Source organism: Pungitius pungitius, chromosome 7 (assembly GCF_949316345.1).
Source record: "Pungitius pungitius chromosome 7, fPunPun2.1, whole genome shotgun sequence".
Classification (NCBI taxonomy): domain Eukaryota; kingdom Metazoa; phylum Chordata; class Actinopteri; order Perciformes; family Gasterosteidae; genus Pungitius; species Pungitius pungitius.
Genome location: NC_084906.1, coordinates 14,018,042 through 14,028,627, shown reverse-complemented (window position 1 = coordinate 14,028,627; position 10,586 = coordinate 14,018,042). Strand labels below are relative to the sequence as shown.

Here is a 10,586-nt window from a genome sequence, read left to right as displayed (position 1 = left end):
TCTAATTAGAGCTAACAATAACCATTGTTTCTGTGACCAATGACCAATTCTCAAACACATTTCTCACATTTGAAAAGATATTCGGCACTTCTATTCCTCGGTGCCGAGGATGTGTCCGCCGTTCATTCTCTTGAACTCTGATCCCTGTAACACCTGGAGGGACAAACCTATTCAGCTCATACGCACTGATGAACTGATCAAACTTGGGTTCTCCAAAGGCAAGGCAATTTTATTTTCAAATAAATCCATTAAAAACATTGACAAAGATGTTATTAGTGAATAAACATCTCAGCCAACACAACACGTGTGGCGCGTGAACGTCTTCACGTGAAATCACGACGCGTACGAGTTGCTCCAGGTCCAGATGCACGCGATGGTGACGAAGCTGAACGTGATGAAGACGACGTAGAAGCCGAACAGCAGGCGGTCGATGACCCTGCCGACCATCTGCCATTCCTGCCTGCTTTGGCCCCCCTGGAAGTGTTGCTCCACCCGGAGGCGGATGGCCAGGAGATCTCTGCTCACTTTCCTCAGCTCGTCCAGGCCCGGCTCCGTAGGGGCCGCGTCACCGGGGAGGCACTCGAGGTGGAATCCCGGGACGTTTGGGATGCGGGAATTCTGTCCTGATTCATTCAAAAACAAAGCTTGATTGGACATTTTCAGCCATTTTTTTTGTATTCAATCTAAATTGCACATAGATTAGATTATCCGATAGCCTCGGAAAGCATATTGGCTTGTAGGTGTTTGTTGAAATTATCATTTGGAAAACTGGTTTCTGAAATATAATTACCAAGTTGTTCAATAAAGCAATAACATAGTCATCCATGAAAATAATTTGGTCCATTAGTTGTTACCTCTAAACGATATCAACACCAACCAGGGCCGGGTCTAGACAGGCATGTATGAGGGGGCAGCCACAAATCTTGAGGTCGGCATTGTGCAGTTTATGTGCTTAGTAGATTTAGTTTGAGGGGGTACAACATTTATTTGAGGGGGCCAGGCCCCCTCTTGCCCCTGCCTAGACCCGGCCCTGACACCAACACTGCAAATAATGTCCTATTTAGTCAATTGCCCCATCAATTTTCTCATGCCCTTCATATTTAATGTAAATGTAAAACAATACTGACATACCTTTGGTAGCAGAAGGGTTTAGAAAAATAGAGCTTCGGCTGCTGTTTTCCTCTCGAGGGAGACAAACTACCACGGCTAGGTATTGTAGCACGAGGACACTGAGCCAGTGAGGCACGGCCCGGTCCGGGCAGGAGCGGTACTGGATGTTAGTGATGAACACGGTCTCCAACAGGCTGGCCACCATCAGAGCGAGACTGATGGAGAAGAAAACGTCTGCGGGAAACAAAAGCATTTCAGCACATTTCACAATAGTCCTCAGTCCTAATGTTTTGGTCAGGGTGTGGCTCACTGATGAGCGGCGTTGTCTCCCCGGTGACGGGCAGCAGGTCGTTCATGATGAGCAGGAAGACGGTGTAGCCCAGGATGAGGGTCATCTTGAAGGAGGAGCGGTCCACACTGTGGGGAGGCAGCATGAAGCTGAAGAGGTCCACAGTGATGAGGAAGCAGCTGGGGATCAGGAGGTTCACCACATACAGGGTGGCACGGCGTCTCAAAATGATCTTGGGAGGAGACGCAGGGACAACGCCTCAACGTTTAAAGCACACTTTGAGCATTTATCTTCATTGCGCTCCGTATTTGAAGGCCAGATGATTCACTTTAGGTTTCTTCTCACATAGTATTTTTTCAAAGTAATGTTTAATAGTAGTAGTAGTTAATAGTAACCTTGTAATGTTTCGGCAGAGAGCCGAGTTGCTCAACAGCCTCTTTTCTATCGCATGCTACAAAATCCAATCATTTATGTGGTTTTCTCAGCAGGAACCGGCTCCACGCTGCCCCACTATTTTAGATCAGTTTGACTAGACACAAAATAAAAAAAAAAATACAAAAACACAATGACAATCTGAATAACTGTCAAGGAAGGAATGGACCAAATACTTGTCTCAGAGAGAGACAGTCAGCAGTAGCCTGAAACGTATGCAGTATATTTGGCTGTGTACTTTTTTCTTGTGTGTTTCTCCAATTTGTAACTTTACCCAACTTTTTTTTGAGCTTGTAATATATACAGCACATATATGCTGTATATATTACAAGAGCAACGTAATACTGATCTTAAGTGTAAAACGATGTTGGACCACAGATGGGAACGTGGCTTTCGTTTTTTCACTTCACACTTGATGCATTCTGTACATCCAATAAAAAGTACTTACATGGTATTCGACCTCAGAGTAGCTTCCCAAGTTTAAGGTCAGGTTAGAAGAAGCCACAGTGATTCCTGCGAGGACCCACTCCCCATTGGTCTCCAACACATTGTGCGACTCCGCCAGGATCTCTTCAGATGTGGAGCTGTGCATCATCCTGATCTCTGTGTCTTGAATAACATGTCATTTCACTTTCAGAAGAACTTCTTATAGTTTATATTGTCAAATAATCTGAACGTGGGACAACAGCAAAACTATGGGCAACTCTTTTTAATTCAGTCCAGGCCCTATTTAAACCACTACTGCTTACAAAAGACATTTATTGTCACCGTTAAAAGATCTAACTGTATTTTATATTTATGGCGGTCTTACCAAAGTGTAGATATGATCCAAAGGTCAGAGAGCAGTTTTGGATATCAAAAGGGAACGTGTAGATTTCTAATCGGCAGGAGCTGACCACACGAATCGGCGTATCATCATATACACGACCAGTGTTAAATATGTAGACGTAGGGAGTTTTAGGAGACTTGTCCTCATCCGTGCTGAAATAGAAAATAATAATAATTTATTACTGATTAATAAACGAACACACTTTACCAGAAAGCAAGGACATTGTATGTGTATTTCAACATCAAGGCAATTCAAGGTGCTTCCCATCAAAAACATCGAAACATAAAGCAAGGGGATCTTAAAACGGTGAAGAACATTGATTTAAACAAAAAAGAAAAACTGTTAAAAAGAGAACGTAAAAAAAAAGAATACGATAAAATCTGCAGTGTAGGTTAACATGAGAAGAGGAGCTGAATTCAATTACAAGAAGGTTAATATCTCTCACTGAAAGCTTGATGTTTTTTATTGCTTATGGATTTTTTGTATGTATCGTTATTTCAATTAAGAAAGATCGAGAACTAGGAGTGCGCATAGACGTACATGACCGTGAACATGACCTTCCAAGGCTCATTTATCTATAGAAGCCCATTTCCGCCTCAAAAAAAAGAAGGGTTAGGAAGTATGACTTATAAAGTAGAAATTATGACCCAAGATAAGCGCAGGCTCCTTGCAGCTGGTTGTGTACGTCCCAGTTTTTCTCCCTCCCAGATGAGGTCGCTGGACTCATCGCTGGTCGCTTTTGACAAAAAGTCGCCACGAGAGTTTGGAAAGTCAATCTACCAAACAATGAGTTTTTATCTCAGAATTTTGACTTTCCAACCCTGCTTCCATATTTATCTGAATTGTATTGATCATTGGAAAAAGCCCAAGTTAATTATTCATCTTTTAACTTACAATTGTGTAATAAAGACATCTGGGACCCAAAGCTTTTCTCGAGGGACAGAGACTCTTTTAGTGCCACATTCCTTCTCATCCCAGCTGAGTCCCTCGATGTCCCACTCCTTGTAGACAGAACAAAACCAATGGTAAAGAAGCTTTGAAAATGCCATTCATTTGAACAATAAAACTACATTTTTAAGATAAACCCCTATACTGCTCGCACTTGACACTTCGTTTTGTGATTTATATGTCTTTTTTTAGCCTGCGTGGAAGTAACTCTGATGCAACTCAAGGCGTCCCCCAGGGTTCGGTGCTCGGTCCTCTTCTGTTCAACCTGATCCCCCTTGGTCACATCATACGTCAACATGGTCTCCTCTTTTGTTGTTACGGCGATGTTGTCCAGCTCTATATTTCAACAGAGACCATTACCACTGCTACTCACTCCACTCTGACCGACTGCCTCACTAACATTAACTTAGTATTTAACCATTTCTAACCCACCAGAGGTAACAAAAAAGACTAAACGTAAAGCTTATTGTTCTACAAATCAGAATGTATATAATCATTTAAAAGTTGATATAATCTCTAGTGCATCTACGTGGAACGAGATCATTTGTTAGTCCTCTGAGAACTTACAAGAACTTGCCACAGAAGCGTTGTCAGGGTTTGGGATTTTTCATCCTGTTGATGAAACACAGCTTTTAGACAAATTAGAGTAGTAATGATTCATTATGGATATCATTTTATAAACAATTAAAATAAACTTAATTAACAAAACAATACTTGTAGGCTCATTTGCAGGCATGAGAAGCTGTTTTAGTAGACTTACTACTCCTATAATTCCCACCACGGTGATTCCAATTGTTACAATAGTTGGAGTTGAAAAGTTGTTCACAGGTCGCAGTAGATTTTTAGGGAATACATTCTTCTCAAGTTCAGCAAACAAAGATTCAGGAGTTGCCTTTCTGCAATTCAACGTTGCGGCAAAACCTGTTTTTAAAGAGAAAGTAGAAAACATCAGTTGAGATGACTATGAACTACCATATTTGTGTGTGGGGGGTTGCACATACCGCCATTTTGTCCACATTTTTAATTTATGTGTGCATGTGTGTGTATAAAAGGCAACATACCAGGTTGTGACCGCTCACTCTCACTCTCACACACGCACACATCAGCGCATATGTGCCTGGTCATACTGCCCGCAATCCATGTTGTTGTTTTTATTAATACTCATTCTCCCCTTTTATAACAAGGTTGGGACCTCACACACACACACACACACACACACACACACACACACACACACACGCACACACACACACACACACACACACACACACACACACACACACACACACATACTTGGATAGACCTTTGGACGTCTGAGACGTCTGAGTCTTCATTAGCTGTGACCAACGTTTTTATTAGCTGTTAAATAAACACCAGCCAGGGAACTGTTCTTCACAACCTGACAACAAAATAATTGTTCTTTTCCATGTGGCCCTAATTCCCTGTCATCACACTGCTATTAATAATAATGATATAGAAATATTGAATCTAACATTCTTATTTAGAAAGGTAACTGTACTTTATGAAGGTTGCTACATTTACTAAATATTTCCCGATTTCCCCTTGCAAAATAAAATCTAAGAATGTATTAAAAAAATGGAATGAAATAGAAATTTAAATAATACTTAATTCTTATAATAATGAATGTGCCAAATAGCCATTATCAACTAATTTAGTCACATGTTTATTATATCATTTAAAGAAACTGATGGCAGGTATGGTGCCATTAAAAAGTTTGGACACACTTTTTAAGTCAATTAAATGAGAAAATGTGTCCAAACTTGGACTGGACTCGCACTGTATATATGATTTATTTTTGTGTGTTCCATAAATATATACATCAAACTAGATTTTAAATAGATCTTTCTCATCACTATGTTTTCTAGTGAGGTTCCCACTGTACAGGACCAGAAGTAGCTACAAACGTAGTGCTTTGTACTTTGTGGATAGTAAAATCGTCTTACCATGAAGCAGCATGAAACAGATGAAGATGAGCTCGGCACGTTTCACAACTATCATTTTCTCTCTCAGTGAAGCCGTTATGTTGAGAAGTCCCTCAGATTCCCAAGTAAAAATCATCAGCAGTCTGTTCCAGCAGATTTAGATGATGTGCAAAATGTATTTATGTATAGTCAATAATGAAATGTGTAACCTCCTCCAAGGGACTAATATTGACTCTAGAACATGCCTGTTTGCACAATGTTTGCATTGAACAACAGGTTTTTGAATCATCTTCATGTGCATGTGTCAACAAATTCAATTTGTGACAGTTGACGTAAGAGAAGCACAAGAGTATGCACTTGGCCGGTGGCTGTCTCAGTTTGTCTGTAATACTGTTTCCACAGAATGTCAGTGGAGGTCAACACTGTGGGTGCATGTTTGTTTCATATATGTAATTCACATTGACTGTAAGAAGGTTAACCAATGTCACAGAAAAGGACAAAGTCCTGATTGGTTTGGTGAACAAGAAAAACATGCACATTTAAACACAGAAATGTCAATGTCACGTATTTTTTAATTATGTTTTATTATCTTCATTCAAACAATACAGATATGAAGGGTTATGGTGGGACTTGCTATGCCAGATTAATTTACTTTATTAGAACAGCCCCAAAATGTGTCCATCATTACAAATTAAACATCCACCCTGCAGCCAATCAGAATCGAGGATTCACTCTGACTATCGTATACAAAGAAAAAGGTTAGGTTTGGTGCTGCCTTGTGAAACTAAAACTAAACATTGACTCATTAACAACATTGACATTGTTGTATCTTCTACCTACACAGATTGTTTTTGTTTTCATGTGTTACTTGGACTACCTTATGAATTGTCCCTAAATCGCTCCCTTAGGACTGGCTGATCCAGACGCACCACATTGAGATGATGACCATCGCGTAACAGGAGATGAGCAGCAGATAGATGCGGAAGAGCAGGAAGTCGAGGACATATCCCACATGGCACCACTGGTCCTGCAGCTCGCTCTCCTTGTGCATTGAGGTGAGGTGGTCATGAAGGTCTCCCAGGTATCGACAGATCTGTTGCAGTTCAGGCAGAGCAGCTGCACCTGGGGAACAGTAAGGGGAACAGTAACAGGAAAGATCTGATTTGAACTATTGTGCTGCTGTCTCAAATTACGGTCAAAAACAAAACAAAATGACTGATTCATTGTTGTGTAGGCTGTAGATGATCACAGATATTTCCCATCTATAGATGGCTGGTAGTATTCTCTGGGCTGGGCCACTGAGAAGCTCCAGTCAGCGAAAGAAATGTCATAGTGGTGTTAGGCCTTTTAGTTGGATTACCTAGGCTGCTGCTTTGGTCCTGTGCAGGCGTCCGGCTGGCTGGTTGGACAATCCACACCCCAGAGTCCCCATTTAAAATTTCAGGTTCATCCTTCTGTGATGTAGCGGGGGCCTTGTCACGCTCCGGCCATTGGTAGCAGATGAGGTTGGCTATGTGCTTGAGGACAACAACCCTTACCCAGCTTGGAACCTCTTTATATTTCATGGTGTTATTGTGGAGGACATTCGTTATGACGACCGTCTCCAATAGGCTGATGACCATGAGGGCCAGGCACACGGAGAAATAGATACCTAGATTAAAGGGCAGATTGAGAGATCAAAGGATACATATTAAGGACATATGTATAACATCTGTGTGCAAGCAGCAGAAGAATATATCTGCAGAAAGTTAACAAGACGTTTGGTCCATTTTATTGAAACCCATTAAAAAAAACAAAGAACCCGTTGATTGCATGACTTTTCACGCCATGATGTAGTGACACAACAAGATAAAACAGGTCTGAAGTGTACAATTTATTTCTAAAATCCCCATAATCATCTCAATGATAAAGAGAAAAGGCCATCACTGTTGATGTAAATTGTGGATTCACATGTAGTCAATGATGGCGGGACCCATGACCCAGGCAACAGAAGTGCCCACCTATGATGGGTGTGCCGTTGGCCGTGCTGGGCAGCAGGTCGTTCATGATGAGCAGGAAGACGGTGTAGCCCAGGATGAGAGTCATCTTGAAGGAGGCGCGGTCCACACTGTGGGGGGGCAGGTAGAAGGACAGGATGTCGATGAGCATGAGGAAGGAGCTTGGGATCAGCAGATTGACCACGTAGAGCACCGGCCGCCGCTTTATTACCACCTAGGGGACAAAAGCAATTTGGGAAAGTCTGGTCACATATTTCCTTCTTGAGGAAACAGTTGTATCACACATCGTCATGTCTGTGTTTAACCTGCAATCAAGGATTTTTCAACCAGGGAGCAATAGAAACCAAATTATCATGTCCTCATATCATCAGCTCTTAAACTTTTTTACACTTTCAGCTGTTTTGGAGCAATTCCTATGTTCACTCCCTTGTAGCACTGTTTTTGCTCTCAAAGAAGATATACGTCTCTTTAGCAGCTTAACGTGCCAAAATATGCCCCAGCCTCTAATCGTGTCCCTCTGCTGGTTGCCCGACGCAGTGTAGAAGCTTATGTTTTATTTACAGCTGTTATATTTGCTCACAGGAGAGAGCTAAACTCGGTTAAGCTCCTCTCACCCAGAAGGTGATGATGTCCCATTCGTCGACCCCAAACTGAAGGATGGAGGCCTCTCCCAGTATGTCCACCAGTTCCCACTCCCCACTGGCTTCCAGGTAACGCTTTGAGTTTCGAGACATCTCCTGAAAGCTCAAAGCTGGACTGAGCCTCACGTCCCTTACTGTGAAAGAGAAAAACACATTAGAGACAGTAAAACTAGTGACTTCCATAGGTAAAGTTAATCTAAATGCAGCTAAATGTAACAACCAATTCTGTTTCCCTTATTAAAACAGATTATCAGTTTTATTTGTTAAGCAGTGGCCATGGACCGGAGAACTTTTTTGTTCTTTTGCGTAAATGTTAAAAAGCCCGTTCTTACTAGTATGCATATAGGAGCCGAAAGTAAATGAGCAATTCTGCATGTCGAAAGGAAAACTGAAGATCTTCAGGTTGCAGGCGGAGACAAGCCGAAGCATCCTGTCCCAGCGGATGTGACCTGTGTGGTTGACGTAGACGTAAGGGCAAGCTTGGGAAACATCGTCATCCACGCTGGGAGCGTTGGCGGAGAAAAAACAGAAATATATTAAAGGTTTGGGGGCCAAAGCGAAAACAAAACTACGAATGAACATCCCTTTCACTACATTGATGACCGTGTATCAACATCTGGAGTGGATCCATCCCAGATCCCCGATTGGACATCGCTGTCTCTCCCTTGGACCCTAGCATGCTTGTGTCTTAAACCAAGCGTCCAGAGGAGGACCAGAACCTGTGGCAACATCCTGGCATCCTTCTGACTAATGGCAGACCTCTTTGTACCAGGCAGAAACTGCACTGTTGGTTACGGTATCCTCCTATGAGCATGATTTTGCACCTCCACAGTGAGAAGACGTATTCGATGCTCCGGCGTTTTGCAAATATAAAGCTTCTTCACAAGATCAGGACACCGCAGTTGCCGTATTAGCCAGGGACAGTGGCATTTAACTTAATGTGACCGGCCCTTAAGTTCACCCGTCCGTCTCGTGGCATTAACTACTTTGCAATGAATTGTTTAGTTTGTGTCTACCATACTGGCTGGGATTCATTAAGTGGAGAAAAGTTAGCAGCCAGAAAACATAACTTACAACTCATAAACTATGATGTCTGGAGACCAGAGATTCTTCACAGGGAGCGAAATCTTGGTGACACCGTCACACTCATCCGGGTCCCAAACCAGGAACTCATGCTGCCAGTACTGCAGTGAATAAATCAGATATATGGTTACCTTTCTTTAAAAAGTTTCCCTGCATGTGATAATGAATATCTTAGCGTAAAATGTATAGATATTTTATATCTTTTCATGCAATTTACCTGTCTCAGCCACAAGAACGTAGTGAGTATTTGGGTTTTCTCATTCTGAAATAAAGTAAATCAGGTTAGTAAAGACAAAAAATGCATTGATGGATGAATATATGTCTGCTATTCCCTACCAACACATCTCCAATCTAGTGTTTTTCATAGTAACTCATGGAGTAACTGAGGAACTCACCACCCCCAGGACAGCATAGAGGGTGAAGGAGATGTTAGCTATGGTGGGATTGCTGAGGTTAACTGCTGGCCGGAAGGGTTCCAGGTTAAACACAGCCTGGATGGACTCATGGGTTGGACCACTATGGCCTGCTTTACAGGACAGTTTACTGCAACATAGAGACACTGAACACAACCAGAAACATGTGTTTTAAATTATCATTGTACAAAAAATCCTGATATTACTTACATAACTATGTCATAGGAAATTAACGTTTTTTCTCCATTTATAAATTCTCATATGCAAGCAATTCAAATTTTTCCTTGCAAAACAGCGGAGATGTCATCAGCATCATTGCAGTGTAGTTTAAACTTGAAACAGGCAGGATAAATGTTACAAATAATACTACAATAATAATAAAAACAGTATTGCTTGTTTTTCACAGAAAGAGAATTTTTTAAGTTTTACAACTATAAATGCGTCCATTTAGAAAATAAAACACTTAACACTTAATAAAACACTTAAAACTTAATAAAACACTTAACAAAACAACAACAGCGACGGTGTCTTAGGAAATGATAGAAAGTGATCATTACCTGACATTAAGAGCAAACCCAAGATGATGCTGATTCTTCTCTTAGACTGACCCATGCTCGATGTTTCTGAGGGTCTAACTGTCCTCCACAACCGACGATGTAGTAAGGTGTAAAGCACAGAGAGCTCCTGCTGGTAGCAGAACAATGAAATGACTAACATTGATTCTCTGGAGACTTCCCCACAACCACCACATGACCAACCGCAGAAGTACAATTTGGTTTGCTTTGTAGCTTTTTGTACCTAAATGTTAAATGAGTCCCGATAATGTTATTAATGTATAATAAGAACTGTGTAATAAGTGCCCACTATTTATAATATATATATATTGTTGCATAAATAATAA

At 41.4% G+C, this 10,586-nt stretch overlaps 2 protein-coding genes across 2 annotated transcripts; both read right to left on the bottom strand.

The window, feature by feature from the left end:
• Nucleotides 1-333: 333 nt before the first annotated feature.
• On the bottom strand, nt 334-5,627 carry LOC119216634 (5-hydroxytryptamine receptor 3C-like). Its single transcript, XM_037469662.2, has 9 exons — nt 5,573-5,627; nt 4,369-4,529; nt 4,176-4,220; nt 3,555-3,661; nt 2,643-2,812; nt 2,280-2,440; nt 1,421-1,631; nt 1,132-1,344; nt 334-623 (listed from the first exon to the last, which is right to left on the bottom strand). The coding sequence occupies exons 1-9, from the start codon at nt 5,625-5,627 to the stop codon at nt 334-336; spliced, it is 1,413 nt and encodes a 470-aa protein (XP_037325559.2).
• A 567-nt stretch (nt 5,628-6,194) lies between these two features.
• On the bottom strand, nt 6,195-10,297 carry LOC119217276 (5-hydroxytryptamine receptor 3A-like). The gene is made up of 9 exons (XM_062563496.1): nt 10,243-10,297; nt 9,668-9,849; nt 9,490-9,534; nt 9,264-9,373; nt 8,522-8,691; nt 8,163-8,323; nt 7,552-7,762; nt 6,912-7,202; nt 6,195-6,673 (listed from the first exon to the last, which is right to left on the bottom strand). Exons 1-9 carry the CDS (start codon nt 10,295-10,297, stop codon nt 6,456-6,458), a joined length of 1,443 nt encoding a protein of 480 aa, XP_062419480.1. The 3' UTR covers nt 6,195-6,455.
• Nucleotides 10,298-10,586: the final 289 nt, after the last annotated feature.